General features: G+C 30.8%; 2 protein-coding genes across 3 annotated transcripts; one reads left to right on the forward strand and one right to left on the reverse strand.

Annotated features, from left to right (window-relative positions):
- Positions 1–6,961: 6,961 nt before the first annotated feature.
- LOC110666175 (SNF1-related protein kinase catalytic subunit alpha KIN10) lies at positions 6,962–12,880 on the forward strand. Of its 2 annotated transcripts, none has more exons than XM_021826581.2 (11): positions 6,962–7,205; positions 8,126–8,320; positions 8,745–8,929; positions 9,024–9,206; positions 9,352–9,483; positions 10,157–10,342; positions 10,685–10,774; positions 10,877–10,960; positions 11,408–11,548; positions 11,913–12,155; positions 12,463–12,880. In XM_021826581.2, exons 2-11 carry the CDS (start codon positions 8,131–8,133, stop codon positions 12,574–12,576), a joined length of 1,548 nt encoding a protein of 515 aa, XP_021682273.1. In that variant the 5' UTR covers positions 6,962–7,205; positions 8,126–8,130; the 3' UTR covers positions 12,577–12,880. The 2 variants fall into 2 exon arrangements, with proteins under 2 accessions (XP_021682273.1, XP_021682274.1); XM_021826582.2 differs by having other exon boundaries at positions 6,983–7,205; positions 8,106–8,320.
- A 2,459-nt stretch (positions 12,881–15,339) lies between these two features.
- On the reverse strand, positions 15,340–17,300 carry LOC110666174 (ethylene-responsive transcription factor ERN1). The gene has a single exon (XM_021826580.2). It carries the CDS (start codon positions 17,023–17,025, stop codon positions 15,814–15,816), a length of 1,212 nt encoding a protein of 403 aa, XP_021682272.2. The 5' UTR covers positions 17,026–17,300; the 3' UTR covers positions 15,340–15,813.
- Between the last annotated feature and the right edge of the window lie 1,750 nt (positions 17,301–19,050).

Below are 19,050 nucleotides of genomic sequence, written 5' to 3' on the forward strand. Positions count from 1 at the left end.
TTTTTTATTTTCACTTTAATACTGATTTAAGTTATTATAAAAGATTTATTATTATTAAATTAAAATTTAGTATTTAATTATGTATCATTAATGCATTATTTATTAGAAAATTAAAATATTAAGAGTCTATACATGCTTGGCAGTGGATCTAATTTAAAAACAAAATGATAAAGGGAGATACAAACATGAATGCTAATTATTGTATCAGAATTAGTGGAGGCACAGTTAACCTATTAATTGTTAATTAATTTCCCACTTTGGAGCTACAAAAAATAATATTATATATAAAATATATCTAATATAAATTGTAGTTATACAAGAACGAATTTAATAATTTTTAGAGTGTATTTAATAAAAAATTTGAAAAATTAATAATTAAATATTATCTTGATAAGGAGGGTAATTATTAACTTACGTCCTTTAAGATTAATATTTAACTTCTTAAAAATATATAATTATTAATGAAGTAAAAAGTTAATTTTTTTTAAATTAACTTTTTATTTTATTTTAAATATGTAAATAATATTAATAAAAATTAAAAGTTATACAATTAAAAATTATCGTACCTAATATTTTTTTAAATTATATCGAGATATATGTGAAATTAATTAAAGTGCATATATAAAATATAAAAATTTATGTGTGAATTTTTAATTTAATAATTGACAAATTTATTTTTATATATCAAATTAACGATTGATGAAACTTAAATCTAAGTTTTATGTTTCGTGTCATCGTAGTCACTCTTTTTGAGATTCGGAATGTGTTTAGAACTTTAAAGTTTGAAATTTTTAAATATGCCAAATTGATAAAGATGGATGTGACATCGTTTTGTACCTAATTAAAACAATATATTTGTGAGATACAAGGAAGAAGCATCCAATTAAGACCATGACTACATACACTTCACCAAATAAAAGGAGAAAAGCTCAAATCAATCTGAGTTTCTTACACAAGGAACATGGTAGCTCTGTAATATGGGTTGTTGATGGCCCTATTTAAGAAAATCAAAATCAAAATCAGAAAACGAAAACATACCCTAATTCTCCATCAAATCAATTCAACGTGTATAGTTATATACATTCAAATTCAATTATTTTTCCCATAAATAACAAATCCTCATTATTCTTTATTTATGCATATCTTATTATTTGTTTTTTAATATATTATTTTTTTAATATGTCTAGTGTAATATCTGTCAATAACTTGAATTACTGGTCTAATTAAAGATTATCTAATTAGACCTTTTCTATATTTAAAGAGTAAAAAGTGACCATTTTAAGTTTCTATTTAGAAATTAATCATTTTTATAATCAAGATAAGGGAGGAAAAACAACCTTTTTATTGTATAACACACACTGATAATTATAATTATTCCGCCAGTTGAGCTTCCCTTAAATAATGAACAGTATATTAAGCTTATTTCTTTAATTTCCTAAAAAAATAACTTTCATATTATAATTAAATAACTTTTTTTTTTTTTTCATTCCATTACGAGAGCAAATGGATGCAATTGGAGCTAACCAATACCGGACCAAGCTCATTGGGCATAATTGAGCCCGTTTAGCCTCGCCCGCTGTCAGATCTAAAATTACTAGAAGTTGGATTTCACCCGTCAATTTATTAAGAAGTTTAAATATTTAGTATATTTTTAATTTTTATTTAAATTAATTCATAAATTTTAAGTTAAGTTCAATTTGGTATATAGATTAAGGAATTAAATTTCTTATTTTTTGAGTTTAAATAAAAAATTTAACTTCAAAATTAAGAAATTGAATTTCTTAATTTTTTATTTAAATCAAAAAAATTAAAAAATTATTGTATAAATTTTAATTTTTTAGCTAAATTAACTTAAATTGAAATATTTAGAATAACTTGTATAAAAATTTAAAAAGGGAGTTAAATTAAACTTTTCAATAAATATAAAGGCGAAATTGAACATTTTGCAGATCTAAAATCAGAGGAAATTCCAATTATTTTTTTTACCCTATTACTATTAAGAAATGCAAACCTAGCTCACTTTTTTTTTTTATTTGGAGGTCTTCAAAATGGGGAACAACATGTTTCAGATCTTGCCCCATGTGCGGGAGTTGGGCTTAGCCTCGGCTATTCGTTCTCCTTTGGACTTCGACTGTTTTCTTTTTGTGTCTTGATCCACCATGGATAGATCTGGTCAAATTTAGAGATGACTTTGAAGGTATATGGCTGATAGCTCTTGGGGATGTCTTCATCACCCCTCCTTCGTAATTGGTTGCTAAATTCAACTTTTCTTGGGGATATCTTCATCTCTCCTCCTTCGTTATTGGATTCCAAATGCAACTTTGCGTGTTTTATTTATCATCTCCGTGAACTAAAGATTTGTTAGAGCGCCCAAAACATGCAACAACCTAACCATGGCAGCGCGTTAACGTAGAATATTCCTTCCTTGGTGGCCGGTCTCTCTTGCAACTCTCCTTTTTCCAATACTATTAATGAACATGGAAAATAACCAAACAATGATGGAACATAACCAAACCATAATAAAGTTGAGAACACCAAGATTGGACGGGTCAAATTGATGAATCTCCAGGATGCCTGAATTATTAAGTTCACAAGTTATAGTATATGGCAAGCTAGATGCAGCTCAATCAGTTATCCAACGAGGTTGAAAGCATTATATCAATCTTTCTATCTTCAACAATGCTATGACTGTTTTTGACTCAAAACAATGGAAAAACCAAAAAGTTCCTTTCGCAATTTCTCTGTCTAATGATAGGTTCTACCAAATGAACATTTAAAAGACAACAAGTATAAAATCTAATATCTTATCTTGGTTGACTATACATCTCTGACAGTTGATATGGTCCATAAAATTTCAATTTGGCAAAACTGGCACTAGAAATCATGATGAAAAAGGAGAGTTTAACATGACTGGTTTCACTGGCCTAAATTTTTTACCCTTTCTATGTAAAATTGCAGTATGATCTTCATCTTCAAAACCCATTTGAAGGAAGCTCTTCTAAACTCTGTAAACTAGCAGAAATTCTGCTGTCCTCCTTAACAAGTTCAATTTGAATATAGCATCTTCCTTATTGTTCTCACCAAAAATGATCGGATTCATAACTCTTGATAATCAAGCAGCAAACAATTGTGTCAAGTACTATAAGAAGAGAAAACACATTAGAAATCAATAATCCCTCTGCAACTGTAGACACATTAGGCCTTCCGCTGAGATGATAAGCTCTCGCAACCCGATATTGAAACAATGATTCAATGGCAGCAAGTCCCAAATTGATGGGAAAAACAAAAAATAAGACATTGAACTCGCGCTCTGCTTTAACAAACAAGCCCTGCGGATAACTTTGTAGCCAGTGCACTGTTCCAACTTCTTTCTTACGTCTAATTGTCCAACTGCAAATATTTTTCTTTTCAGATTGGTCAAATAGTTTTTATTTTTTTAACAATTCTGCACTACGTAGTCAATGACGGATTCTGCACTATATAGCCAATGATGGATTTGAGGGAGTTTATAGGTGATACTATCCTTAAAAGTTTTGTTTTTAATTTAATTTTTAATTTGAAATAGTTTAAATATGGACATGCATTTAATTAACTCTCACATTTAACTTTAAAAAGTTTCTAACAAAGTTTAAAATGTTAAATTTTTTATTTTATTGGCCAATTACATAAAATAATTGATAAGTCCATATTCCCATAATTTAAAACATTATTTTTTATTGATCCAGTTAAATTAAAAAATTAGTTTTCTGTATTTTTATAATTTTTTTAAATAATAAAAAATAATTTCAAAAAGATTCAAATTATGAGTAATCATTAATAGACTCTCATATTTAGTCCTAAAAAATTGATAATAAAATTTTAAAATGTTATTTTTTATTAGACCAATTGAAAAATTAAAAAACCTATGTTTTAATAATTTAAAAGGTTATTTTTTATTAATCTAATTAATTGAAAAATTATTCACATAAAATTTTTTTTAAAATGATAAAATTGTGAGTGAGATACACAAATTTTAGTTTAAATGTAACATCCATAATTAACTCTCTATGTCAAAATGTTGCATGCATGATTTATTAATTTTTTATTAGTTTAATTAAATAAAATTTTAATAGATTAATATTCTAATAGTTTAAATTCTTTTTCATTAACCCAATTAAATTGAAAAATTAAAGTATACAAGAAACTTACATCATTGGCTGCCCTAAGTTGAATGTTGCGTCCGTTGCTATATGATCGTGGTCGTCCATCTTGTGTTTTTTTTTTTTTTTCTCCTAAATGTGAATGCCAATAAATTATTTTATACCATTACTTATTCATTTTGTACCATGCCTTTAGTGTAGTGTGGATAGAGAGTGGAGTTCACTTATGATTCTGAGTCACATACTTAGGCACTAAGACATAAACTGTATTTTTACCCAATTAATTTTTTTTTTCTCCCTAAAATTATATGATTTAATTCATTGTTGCCCAGTACCTGTTATGGAAGAAAGACTTGTTTAGTCACGAAAAATGGACACTTCTAACCAAAACATTTATGTTTTGTAATGATTGTGAATTTGGAGATTTATAATTGATCACATTTCATGTATTGTAATATGTAACTGGTTTGGGTACTTGGTATATAAGGATATTGAAACATATGAGTTCAACTTGTTCATAGTTTTTTAATCATTTAAATTTGTGGTGTCCTTTTATGTAGATGTTGAGTTTTTAACTGTCTCAAAACTTTTTTTGCATTGCCTTTTTTTATCGAGATTGAAAGATTTCATTAACAATGCAACATGGACCAAGGCCTATGACAGAAAGCATCCCTGACTACATCTTTTCCACCCAAGTCTATGAATGAAAAGGGCCCTAAAAACTTATAAAAGATAGACTAGAAAGCCAGTGGTTTCCTGAAACTAGCAACCCAGCTAAACAGGCAAGCAGTGTCACCACCAGCCACAAATCCATTGTCTTTGAAGGGGAGATTACCAACTTTAATAAAAAAAGGGAACTTTTTCTACTCCATGGACGGGCAAGGCATACAACCAAACCCAAGTTAGTTAGCTCCAAATAACCACTGTTAACCCCATCACAGATTGAAACTAGGGAAACAAATTTCTGTCAAAGAGATAAGCAAGGGACCATGGAGATGCTGGAGAACCAAAAAAGACATAGCAAAGTTTATAACCTAGACAGCTTAGAAACCAAAAACATAGTGGTCCTTTTCTTACACTAAGATGCCAGCAAGTAGGTTAGCATATCACTTTGCTTCTATTCCAAACTATTAAGATGTGAGCCTTAAAAACTTTTGCTGCGCTTGCCATTTTTAAGTTATATGTTGTGATACTTTGACACTATAATATACTCAGCTGTGTAGAATCACATGGTTTTGCAATTTTAGTTTCAAGCCTCTATTACTTCAAGTTTAAAGTTATAACACATGTACTAATTTATCTAGATTTTCATTACTTGAGATTGATTATTTTGTGTGAATGATGAATAGATATTTAAAATACTCATACTCATTTTGCTTGAGAATTCATCCTTCTGTACCTAATCAGTTCTAACTGTTTTTTCTCTACATTCTTTTCAAATTTTACTAATGTAATGTATAAAATAGGATTCATCATCATTCAAGTTGGCTTTAAGCTTTGTAGAACTCATTGAAATGAATATTTATCTGCTGAAGGCTGGATAAAGATCCATTGCCTCAAGTATATCTTGGTATTTTGCATAAATAATACTGGAGGAAAGAGAAAAAAAAAATTACTATTTAGTTTAGTATATTAAAATTTCATACTAGCTTCATTTGAAAAGAAAATATTTGTAATAAAAAAATTTAATTCAATTCTCATATAATTATTTACAGGGAAAATAAAATATTTGTAATAAAAATTTTTGGCATGTGGGTTATTCCTATGCGATTCGTGTAGTTGAAAAGAAAAGACACCAACTTCTCAAATTCTTAATTCCATCTGCCATTCAAATTTAATCACAAAATGGATGCCAACACCTCCATGACTCAGCAAACTCATCTAAAACCTACTTTGAATAACTTCCTTCTATTATTATTATTACCAAAGAGAAAATCTCATTCATAAATAATTTTAAACACTTTTCCATTGGACTGATTCCCTTTCCACGTTTAATATGTTTTTTATTTTTTAAAAAATTATTCTAAAAAAATATCTTGGATACCCTTTTTATACATATTCCCATTAATTTTTTTTTTCCGAAACCATTAATTGATTTGATTCCCACTCCATGTATATTTCACGCCACATTTACAAGACTACAACTGCAATTTGGTCTCTTGCTTTTTTATTAAAAAATAAAAAATTAATTACTCAATTAAATCCTTAAATTCCAACATTTAAAAATAAAATATTTAATTATCATTTATAAAAAAAATTAATTTGTAAGAAATACTAAAAATTAGTAGTTCTTTCACTGATAAAAAAAATTAATTGTATTTGCATGTAATTGTGAATGAAGCTGAATGTGCAGCACCCAATAATTTTTCCAACATTTCTCATCCTTTTGCTTTCTCTTTTATAATAACCTAGTGGTTAATATAGTGAAATAGTATAATTTTAATTTAATTTAATTTATTATATTAATATAATAATTAAATATTATATATATTTAAAAATATAATAAAAAATAATAATAATTTATTTAATAATTTATCTGATTGAATGTTACTTTAAATTTTATGTTAAGCCTCTATTTTTATGGGATTGAATTAAATCAATAATATGGATAAGTAATCTCATACTTCAGGCTTTAGATGGGACTATGACCGTCGTATTCGGAGGCATTTTTTTCTTTTTAAAATATATATATAGTACCCAATTTATCCCTATGATTTCAACGGACTCCCCGCTCAACGAGCGATGAGAACCCCGAAAGCAAAATTTGGCATGAGGACATCATTGTCATTAATGTACACTACAAGGGTAATCTAAGCCATTGCGCTTAAAATGTGAAAAAATTAAACAAATTGAAAAAGTTGTCGTCCTTTGAGAATCTGCAACTCCTCACCCTGGAGAGAGATGAATTAAACCACGGGAAAAAAAAATTGAGAGAGAATCTGTCTTAAACTCCTTGGGTTTTAACATAATCGAAGAGTTTTTCTATAATTTTCGATCTCTCTCTACCGTTCCCTTCTTTCCGAGCTCGGTTTTTGTCTCTTTGGCCTTCTGATTCTCCATTTCTCGGTAAGCCCGTATTTGTTTATAGGCTGCATGCTTCAGTAGGTTAATGAATTTGAAGTTTTATTCTGCGTGTGTTGAGATCTGTGGAAGCTAGGCTTTAGATAGTCTAGATTTTGGATTTAGTTTTTTCTTTTTTTCGTAATCAAAGACTAATCTGATTCTATTACGTTAAATTTTGAATTACTTATGATGTGCAATCTCCTTAGTTGTGTTTGCTTCTTTTTTTTTTTAATTATTTACTTTTCACGTTAAGTTTTTGAAGCTAAGAATGATTTAAACTAGAGCTGAAAATATGCATTTTTGAGAGATTGATTATGTGAGTGTTATAGATAACCTGTTTTGCTTAAATATGTGAATCTGAGGCAGTCAATGAAAGCGAGGAATTTTTTTTTTATTTACAGACAAATTATTTCCTAATCTCATTGGAATGAAAGGAATGGATCTGTATAATAGCCAACCCTAACTAGATTGGGTTTAAAACTTAGCTGAGTGAGTTGATAAATTGTCAAATTTACTGCTTCATGAAAAATTGGATTTTGGTTTCTGAAATCATTTGATCATGCGGTTCTTTAGTCACCATGCTAAAATTTTCCAAATCTGCTTTCATAATTTTGTTTGGACAATGCATTCTCTTGTTGATTGATGTACATACAATAGTCTTGGAAATTTCTACCAGCTATTGCATTGAAATTTATCCCTGAAGAATATGTTATTCTTGATTCCAATTTCATATTTTGGTATCAAAAATTGATTTGGACATTGCATATCTTGAATGGCTTGCAGTGACCTTTCTGTCAATATTCTGCTTCTGTAATCATTACATAATATTTGTTTAATTGTAGGTATCATTGTCATGTTTACATAATTGCTTGTCGTTTATCAGAGTTTTATTTTGTTTTATAGTTTTCATGCTTTTTTGTTAGGAAAAATGGATGGGTCAACTCACCGAATTAGCAGTAGTGTTGATGTGTTTTTACCAAATTACAAACTTGGTAAAACTCTTGGAATTGGTTCCTTTGGTAAGGTGAAAATTGCAGAGCATGCATTGACTGGCCATAAAGTTGCCATCAAGATACTTAACCGTCGCAAGATAAAGAACATGGAGATGGAAGAAAAAGGTATGGGTTGTTCTTGAATTTACACATCATCTTTATCACTATGAACAATTAGATCAAGTGCTATAATATCATGATGAATATATGTGATTTATTTTCTGTTTTGCTTGAGTGATGGATGCTTCGAATATTTTTTATGTGTAATGCAACCTTTCCTGTATTAATTATAACAAAACATTTATACTATTGAAAAAAGGTAATTGACACTTGAAATACAAAGTCCTGTGGTTAAACAATATGGATATATATCTGAATGTTTTTGTTGTCAAACCTTTTCTTTAGGGGCTTTGTTAAGAACTCATTCTTTTTTGGCACTTTTATAGTTCGTAGTTTGTTGAAATTTCACTTTATGCAGTTTTTTATGTTTGTTAACGAGAAGTTGATATGTTCTCTCCCCTCTCTCTCTCTCTCTCTCTCTCTCTCTCAGTAAGAAGAGAAATCAAAATCCTGAGATTGTTTATGCATCCGCATATTATAAGACTATATGAGGTTATAGAAACACCAACTGATATATATGTCGTGATGGAGTATGTGAAGTCTGGAGAGCTTTTTGATTATATTGTGGAGAAGGGTAGGCTACAGGAAGATGAGGCACGTAATTTCTTCCAGCAGGTATGATTGGCTACTAAATATTCATGGAATTTATTCCATAGTTTTTCTTCATTTCTAAGTAGATTTCCTGGGGCAAAATTCTGTGCGGATGCAGATAATTTCTGGTGTGGAATACTGCCACAGGAATATGGTTGTTCATAGAGATCTTAAGCCTGAGAATTTGCTTTTGGATTCTAAATGCAATGTGAAGATAGCAGATTTTGGATTAAGCAATATAATGCGAGATGGACATTTTCTAAAGACAAGTTGTGGAAGCCCAAATTATGCTGCCCCAGAGGTGTGGAGTTATGGCATTAATTTAAGATGCAATTCTGAACTTTAAAGTGGGAACAGGATAATTCCCCTATCCTCTTGTATTCAAGTAAACTGTATGGTTCTTATTCAATTATCTTAATTCAAAGGTTTTGTCATTCTTTCTGTAGGTCATCTCTGGGAAATTGTATGCTGGGCCTGAAGTGGATGTATGGAGCTGTGGGGTTATTTTATATGCTCTTCTCTGTGGTACCCTTCCTTTTGATGATGAAAACATTCCCAACCTCTTTAAGAAAATCAAGGTATTGGGGATTCATTTTGATCTGAATGTACTGATGTTTATCTTACCAAGCTTACACATTGGTGGATATTCTAACTGCTATTATGGATTCACTGGAGTTTATTCATTTTGTGGAGTTCTTTTGCCTTTGTATCTTTTCAATTGACCATTTTGTTTGAGTGCCTAACTAATATTTATTGTTTTGTGAACATTAGTTCTGCAGTCTCAATTTTGGAAAGTCAGTGCAGGATTGACGTTACATTATTTGCATTTATATTATATCCCTAGTGGTTTTACAGGAGTATAGGAGAGTGAAAATTTAACCAAGATGTGAGCCATCCATCACTTGGCAGTTGGCACACAACTTTATTGCCAGTTTGCACTGTTTTATCTGATCGAACAAAGTTGCAAGCAGGAATGAGATGATTCAAATTATCATCTTATTTGATCTTTTCATAGAGGATAAGATTCCATGTTTTCTTTTCCCATGCAAAGATTTTGTACAATCATAGGGATTATTTGCATTTAATGGTTGGTATTATATGTGCTCTTCTGTTCTATGTACTCTTCTGTTCTTTCTCTTTATTGTCCCTTGTATATTAGTTCTGTAATTTCTGATTCCAAACCTGAGTTTTCTGTAATATGACACTTGCTATAGATTGAACTTATCTTATCCCACATGACAAATCCTTTAGGGTGGGATATATACTCTTCCTAGCCATTTATCACCTGGTGCTAGAGATTTGATTCCAAGGATGCTTGTGGTTGATCCAATGAAGCGAATGACCATCCCTGAAATCCGTCAGCACCCATGGTTTCAAGCTCGCCTTCCCCGTTATTTGGCTGTCCCTCCACCAGATACAATGCAACAGGCTAAAAAGGTTCAGTAACTTTTTTTTATTGCATAATGAAATTCTAGTCAAGGATTAATAATGGGTTTTGTTTCTTTTAAAATAAGTATTAGTTGCATTTTGTTGATGTAAAAGGGAACCCTAGCATCAGAAAGCCATTTGAATCTATTCTTTATACTTTTTTTTGCTTGTGGAATTTGATATTTGATTCATGCTACATTTGCTTGCTTTTATGTTTGATGATATTTGAAGTATTTGCTAGGTATTTGGTGATGCATGGTTGTCCATGTTTTATTACATTATAAATTGAAGGAGTTGCGTTACCAAGGACTATGCAAACTACTCATTCAATTACAACTGTCCTTTCTTCAGATTGATGAAGAAATTCTTCAGGAAGTGGTCAAGATGGGATTTGACAGAAACCAACTTATTGAATCTCTTCGCAGCAGAATACAAAATGATGTGCGTTCTCATTATAGCTCTGTAATTAGATTTTTAAATTTTTAATCTCTCTTTTTATTTATGATAATTAAATGTCGTCTTACTATCTACCATGGAATCCAGGCTACTGTTGCATACTATTTGTTATTGGACAATCGATTTCGTGTTTCCAATGGCTATCTTGGAGCTGAGTTTCAAGAAACAATGGTGTGTTCTTCCCCCCCACCAGCCCCCCACACACACAAAACAAAAAGTTTACTTTGGTGAAAAAAATTTGTCAACTTTGCACTTTTGTTAGCAGAAGGTTATTTAACTGGATAATGGATTTTGAAATTAACTTTTTCAGAACTTCTAAGTTTGTAACTGTGACAGTCCAATCCCATTTGCCCAAAAATGGCTAGCCCAAGTTACATCTAGTGGCTGGGCTTGGGCTATTTAAACTTAGAGCAGTTTAAATAGCCCAAGCCCAGCCACTAGATGTAACTCTTGGGCTATTTAAACTGCTCTACTTTTTCTTTTCCCAAAGACGTGGGATGGGATGGGTGTAACAGTATCATGCCATCTATATCATTTGATGTTAGTAACTATATTTTCTTAAACATATTATTTCTGTTAATATAGGATTCAGCCTGACTTTTATCTTATTTTCTCCAGGATTGTGGTTTCAACCGTATGCATCCAAATGAACCTACTTCTCCAGCAGTTGGGCATCGCCTTCCAGGATACATGGATTATCAAGGAGCGGGTTTAAAAGCACAGTTCCCGGTTGATAGGAAATGGGCGCTTGGACTTCAGGTTAAGTTTCTGTGCTTTTAAGATTAGGGAAGGTTGCTGTGAGCCAAATTTCACCATGCGATATATGGTTATACAAATAAATAGGTTGTGATTGCTTGGTGAGCATGAGAGGTCAGGTTTTCTATCTTAAGTGATGCTTGGCTGGGAAAATATGATATGTTTCATAAATTTGGATGAAGTTGTTCAGTCCACTACTTTGGAGTTCTAGGCTGTTGTTCCAAGTCTCTTTGTTCATGGAGCATTTGTAGTGGTGGAGTGAATGGCTTTATTTTGACTACTAAAATTTAGCTAAGGCTTGTATGTTGAACTACTCATGTTTGTTTACAATTATTGTTAATCATATTTGTTGTGCTCACTTTTACAGTCACGAGCCCACCCTCGTGAAATAATGACAGAAGTCCTCAAAGCCCTGCAAGAACTAAATGTGTGTTGGAAGAAAATTGGTCACTACAATATGAAGTGCAGGTGGATCCCAGGCATTCCTGGTCTTCATGAAGGCATGATTAATGACCCTCTGCATAATAATCATTTCTTTGGGGATGAATCCACCATTATCGAGAATGATGGAGTCACTAAGTCACCAAATGTGGTGAAGTTTGAAGTGCAGGTAATGTGCATATCCTTATTTTACTGTTGTTGTGCTGTTGTTGCTGTTCTGTGGGACTTCTTAGAAAGAATTTAAATGAAAAATGTTATCACATTTGGGGATTGGTGGGTGGATGTGTAAATTTTATATTTTTGGCCTCCTTTGGATTGATGTGATCTGTAAAAGATGAATTTAGAAGCCTCTAAAATGTGCACAGCTCATACGGGATCAATTTTCATGCCAATAGCTTCTTGTAAATCATTGAATTTTATTGATTTTGCGAGCATGAATCCTAAGACATGAAGCTGACGTATATATGTGTTGACAGCTTTACAAAACTCGCGAGGAGAAATACCTGCTCGACTTACAAAGGGTTCAAGGACCCCAATTTCTCTTCTTAGATCTTTGTGCAGCTTTTCTTGCACAACTCCGAGTCCTTTAGCAGGAGAAAGGGTAGACTTTCGAGATCTCTGTCCACAGACCTCTTCTTATGCCTGTGAATAAGGAATCACGGTGTAAATAACTGTCTTTCAGTCTTAGTCTCATGTTTACTGCTTTTAATTTCTCCCTCAATTTTATATGGGTGATTGTTGTGTAAAAGCCAACATCCAAAAGCACAAGTTGGCTAACTTACTATTGATCTGTTTTGATAGTCTGTTATCTCTCGCTAGGATTTTCCTTAATACTATTAACCTTATGGGGAATTTCATAATTTCTAAGAAAGGATTAACCTCTTCTTCCTTTCATTGTTGCTTTTCAGCACAAATGTAATTATTCTTCTCATATTTTTGCTTATAGCTGTGTTTGCAATTATAGATTCCAAATTGTTTCCGCTGTACTGCTTTTAATTGCCAAAATATAAATTTGCTCCCGCCTGTATTGGCTTGGCTTTTTTGTAAACATAGGAACATAGGGATTTATTGCAATCTCTCAGTTATGGAACAATTTTCTATTGAACAAATAAGCACTTGATGTTTCGTTGACGTCTTAATATAAAGAATCCATGCAAATCACATACTAATATCCATTATAATTTTGAAGTCATATTTAGCAGTCAAATTATTGTATCGGTTTCTTCATTTTCAACTTAATCTTTTTATTTATTTTTTCTTTTTTTTTATATAATTAAATGTAATCATTGATACTCACTGTTAAAAGTAAGAGAGAAAATTACATGTCAACATTAACAAAAAAAAAATTGAAAATTAATGAGTAATAATATTAAAATCAATTTTAAAATTATAAAATTTCAAATTCAAGTACCAATCAAGTCAATTATAAAACACAAATATGGTAAGGATGAAAAGCCACAGTATTGATGATCTTGGGCTATCCCTGTATTCTTTGAAAAATCAAGGTCTCTAATTCATGGGTAATTACGGCAAACACAAGCCAGTCATACACCTTCAAATGTTCAAAGCCTTCTTGTAGGCACAACTTCAATGTCCTATGAAGCTTATATTCAAAGAATAGCAGCTTGGAGCAATAACCCAATTACTAAAAATAGAATTGATAGGGATTTGCATTCAATTCATGGTAAATATCACAACAACAATTATTGCTTTTTGTCTAGTATTGATTTGGAATAAGAATTTTGTGCTAAATATAAGATTTAGACAAATTCTTTTTTTTAAATTAATTTTTAAGTGAAATTAAACACGATTTATTTCCTCTGCATGCTATCAGAACTCACATGAATGTGTATTTACTTACTTAAGATCATGCTTAGACAAAAGAAGTGTGTTGTTCGTTATTTTTTACAAGGGAAATTTTCAGTTTAATTTTACACAATTTATTTGCACTTAAAATTACCGCCAAGCTTAATATAAATTTGCATCAAAGGGATGTAAAACATTATTAATATATCATAATAAATCATAAAAATAATGTGAATAATAAATATAAGATTCCTTTATCACCTTGATAATAGACTTTAAATAAATAAATTTTACAGATCTGAAAAGCGTATATGATGTGAAATTTGATTTAGCTATAGTAATAATTAAAAGACCCATTGATTTAATAAACTGTTTTTTTCCTTTTTACTCATTTTCTTCTTAATTCACACATAAAATTTTAATAATGAAATAAGAGAGAACTAACTCATATATATATATATATATATATATCGAAGACTTAATTTAGTATGTCCATCAAGTAATTATTATATAATTGAAATTATAATTATCTCAATTAAAATAAATATTAATTAATATAGCAACATTAAAAAAAAATTAATTTTAGCCTATTTAATCATTAAAATTACAGGTAAAATCTTACAAGGGATTGCTAGGTTTTAATATTTCGGCATGATTTCATGGGAAGGAAGAGTAATATATATGTATATATATATATATATATCAAATAGGCCATTCTTTTCTTCTTCTAGTTTAAATCGAAGACAAAGGAAAGGAAATAAAGTTTTTTTAAATATATTTAGTCGGTTGTGGCTAAAGGTCAGTTTTAATTGATTTTTTGTTCGAATTAGTAATTTCAGTCTAAGGTTTTAGAGGTCGAAATAAGCTTTTAAGAATTAATTTTGGTTTTCATTCATCTTTGGTTTTGATTCTATTCTAGTTTTAATTTAATTCTAATTTATTAAATTTAACTGTTAATTTTTTCTAAATTTTCTTTTATTTTTTTAAAAGAAAAAATTTAGTTAATTTTTATCTGATTTCAATTTAATTTAATATTAATTTTAATTAATTTTAATCCAATTTTAATTCTAATTTAAATTGATTTAATTTCAATACAATTTTAATTTCAAATCAATCTACGCTCAGTCTATTTTTAAATATGCATTTTATTATTATTATTATTATTATTATTATTATTATTATTATTATTATTATTATTATTATTTATGTTGAAGAGTAATTCTCTGTTATTTTAACATGCCATTATGATCAAAATTTAAATGAATATTGAGTTTTTCTTACGGGCTGAAATGGACATTTTTCCTTGTTTTAATGTGAATATAAATTTTGTTTTTGTTTTTTTTTTTTGGCCAATTCTTCTCAAGTTATCAATGGATCATTATATAAATACAATGACATCCATTAATTATTAGAGATTTTGAAAAACCTGTTACTGAAATGAGATGTGATTGTGTGGACAAAAGCAGAGAGAACGAAGATCTTTAAACTTGACTGAAAAGGGTCTTATCCAGTCCAAGTCGGTTAATCTTATTTATCAAAAATCTTAATTAGCTTCAAATTTGTCTATTTGATGCGAAAAATGAAATCTATGTATAAAATTACATATTCCAGGCTGAATAAATCCAGCTTTCTGAAACCAACAGAATGCATTTTTCCTTTCTTGACTTTCAATTCTCTTACTAGACCATACCAACAGGGCAACAGGACTCCAAGGAAATTAACCCACTAAGCTTCTCAAAGAAATTGCCACTATTCATATAGTTTTGGAATGCTACGACCAAGCTTCAAATGCTTCATACCTCCGTATGTCCTGAATTTTGTTTTACAACTTATTATATTGAACATGAGAAAAAGATCAAAAAGTACCCTATGGTATTGCCAAGATCGGTGGTGGTAAATCTTAGACGTTACTCTGCGTATATCTAATCATAAGAGTTGTCTGAAATTGATTGAACTATTATTTGTTGACTTGTGAATCTCAGAAATGAAATGCTTACGAAATGAAGATCATATAAATGGATTTAGCTAACAAAACAGATTGGTGGAAGATCAAGGGAGCTCCAAAGTGACAATTCACCATCATTGCTCAAAGAAGAAGATGAAGCAGAGGACCCCATTTCAACTGAGCTTTGTGAGTTCTCTTCCTGTTTCTTCCCCATCACTTCCATATTCTCTTCTTTTGCTTTCCTCTCCTTCTCTTTGTTCTTGTTACATGCGATTCGAAGATTGGTTAATTGAGCAGACCTTTCTCTCCCCTTCTCATTTCCTGATCCAAGCTTCAACCTTAAGCACTCAGGAATTCCATTGAAGGCATAAAGAGAAGCAGAGAACTTCCTTTCATATTTCATCCTCTTCATGGCTGCTCTAAGCATTGAAGGTTCATCTCCAAAGGTCTCTGGCTCCACCGGCTCCTCGATCTCTTCAGCAATTTCGAAAGGAGAGTAGTAACAAGCTGATCCAACATCATCAACAAATTGGAAATCCATGGCCCCTATAACAGCCTCTTCTCCTTCATCTTCTCCCCCATCTTCACCTTCAGCTTCTAAGTTGTTAACATCACCATTACAAGACTCTGATATATTACTCCAGCTGTAATCAAAATCCATTTCTCTTCCTCCACTATCTTCTTTCTCAGTTAAACATGACTCAAGGCTGGTTGTCATGTAATCAAGAGCGCTTGAACTAGAACTATCAATGTTATCGTTGCAAGTGGTGTAATCTTCAGGATCATTGAGGAAATCTGTGAATTGGGTGTCTGGGAAATCTGTTGTTTCTGCTCTATATTCCTCCACTTCTTGCTGGTTGATAGGCAGAGGGGAAGGGGATACAGAAGGGCAAGAGTTGTTTCTTGCTTTGATCCTCTGGAGAAGAAGGTTTGTGATCTTTGAAGGAAGAGCTGGAGTCGTTGAAGAAGATGGAGAACAGGGCCAGAAATTTGTTCTTGTATTGGCACCGCGAAGCAAGCAAGCAGCTTCATCATAAGCTCTTGCTGCTTCTTCAGCAGTATCAAAGGTACCTAACCACACCCTTATTTTTTGTATGGTGTCCTTAATCTCAGCAACCCACCTGCCTGAAGGTCTTTGCCTGACACCAACAAATCGCTTCCTAGCTCTCCTGACTCCTCCTAGTGCAGCAGCCTCAGCAGCTTCCTTGACCATTTCATCCCAAGCCATGGTTACTTCACTAGAGTTTTTGTCTTCCACAATTTCACTAACCTTTCTCTTCCTACCCATATCTTCCTTTCAAGTTATTTAGTATTGTCTTTTGGGTTACAAGATTGGAAAGGAAATAATAGTAGTTGGTGGTTTAGTTGCTATGGTTGGCCTGGACTCTGGTATATTTATATGAAGGGAATAGAGATCCTGTCAAACGAGAAAGGAGAGGTGAAAGAGTCTTATTGCTTGTACACATCTCTTTGTTGTTTGCTAATTTCAGCCTCTTATAAAACCATATGTAAGTTTGTTGGGGATGGCACTGAGAGAGTACCAAATGGAAATATTCTTCTGTGAAGAAATTTTCTGAATTTTGCTTTTGACCCAGCCAAACCCCCAAAAGGGTTTCTAGATGTTTCTATTTCTTATGTCATTATTTTAATTAACAGACTAATTTCTATTTTTAAATATGGGAATCTTTCTCTGAATAGCTCATTCTACCTTTTCCTTCAATCCTTGTAGTTTGTACTAATTTACACAGTTGAATTTGGATTATGGACCCTATAATTAAATAGCAAACTGACTTGCAATTGAAAAGGCAAACATTGAAGTCATCACTGTCATGAAAGAGACTAATTTTATTTTATTTTTTTTTCTATTTTATAACATAGAAAAATCAATGGATTATTGAACTAGCCAAAATGACCCCTCAAGTCTGAGTGAAAACAATAATTGCTAAAATCATGAGACAAAATTTAATGAGTAGATTAACCATAGCCATATTGACATCATTTGCAGGTAGTAATGCTGCAATTTTGAGTATTTTCCAACACATTCTAGCCCCATATTAAATATAATCTAGAAAAGTGAAATTCAACTCCTCTTGATCATGGAAAAAACATTAAATTAAGGTTCATCGTGAATTCTATGTATTAGTGCAGAGATAACTTGATTTCATGTTACTATATAATTAAAAAAGAAAATCAATTTTCTTGTAATTACCAAAGGCCAAAACACACCCTAAGAAAAGAAAGCCCTGGAGTGCAAGCAAGATACGTTTTTCTATTATATGAAAGGGGAAAAAAGACTAAAAGAAGTCGCTTTCAAGCTTGAAAAAGGCCAAGACAATTGCATTGGATGGCTAGTCATTCAATGGAGCACCAATCAGTTTGCTATTGTCATTGGTGTTAAAAGTCAAGAATAACGATTTTCCCAAAGCCCCACCACAATGAGCATGTCCAAGGCACTAAACCTCACATTAATTCCTATTTAATTATAGCAAATTAGTATTATTTTAACCTTAATCTTTTGTAATATTAAATTCATTTATATTAAACAATTGAAGAGTAACCTTTAAATCTTTGATGGGTTTTACGTCCATTATCAAGCTAAGATAATGGCATCCCTGGACCTAATGGGATGGGTTAAATTATCTTAATGATTATTGAATTTTATATTAATTTTTATTATATATGATATTTAATTAATGGGTAATTTTTATAAAAGAAAAATGAATTTCTTTTTTACTTGGTTTTTAATCTATGTCTTAATATTTTTAGTGTTATAGTATGTTAAGTTGTGTATACATTATACTTAGATTTTCCTATGAGATTTATATTGAAATCTCATGATTTTTATTTTTAATTACCCCTAAATGAATTTTCTATCTGATTGAAGATTTAGAACTATGAGCTAATGATTTGATTCTAAAATTAATTAAAATTCTAGTTAATAAGATGATAAATAAATTCAATTATTTCTTGATATATAGAGGTAAAATTTAATTTGTGAGAGAATGAAGTATAAAGAGAGATATTATGGGTGTGTTGGAATTAGATATCTCACATCGAAAAAATAGAAAAATTAGAGGGTGAATATAAATAGATAAATTATAATATTAAGTTGATTAGTCATTTTGATTTATAAAATAAATTAGTCATTTATAGAAATTCAAATTAAAAATAATTAGTGCATAATTTATCCAATACTTTTTCCGAATTTGTCCAATACTTTTTTTCAAATTTAACAGGTTGATAAAAGAAAAGACAAACAATAGCATATATGGAGACAAAATTCCCCTTTTGTGTTTGTTATGTTGGTGTTTTA

The sequence above is a fragment of the Hevea brasiliensis genome, chromosome 16 (assembly GCF_030052815.1).
Source record: "Hevea brasiliensis isolate MT/VB/25A 57/8 chromosome 16, ASM3005281v1, whole genome shotgun sequence".
Lineage (NCBI taxonomy): Eukaryota > Viridiplantae > Streptophyta > Magnoliopsida > Malpighiales > Euphorbiaceae > Hevea > Hevea brasiliensis.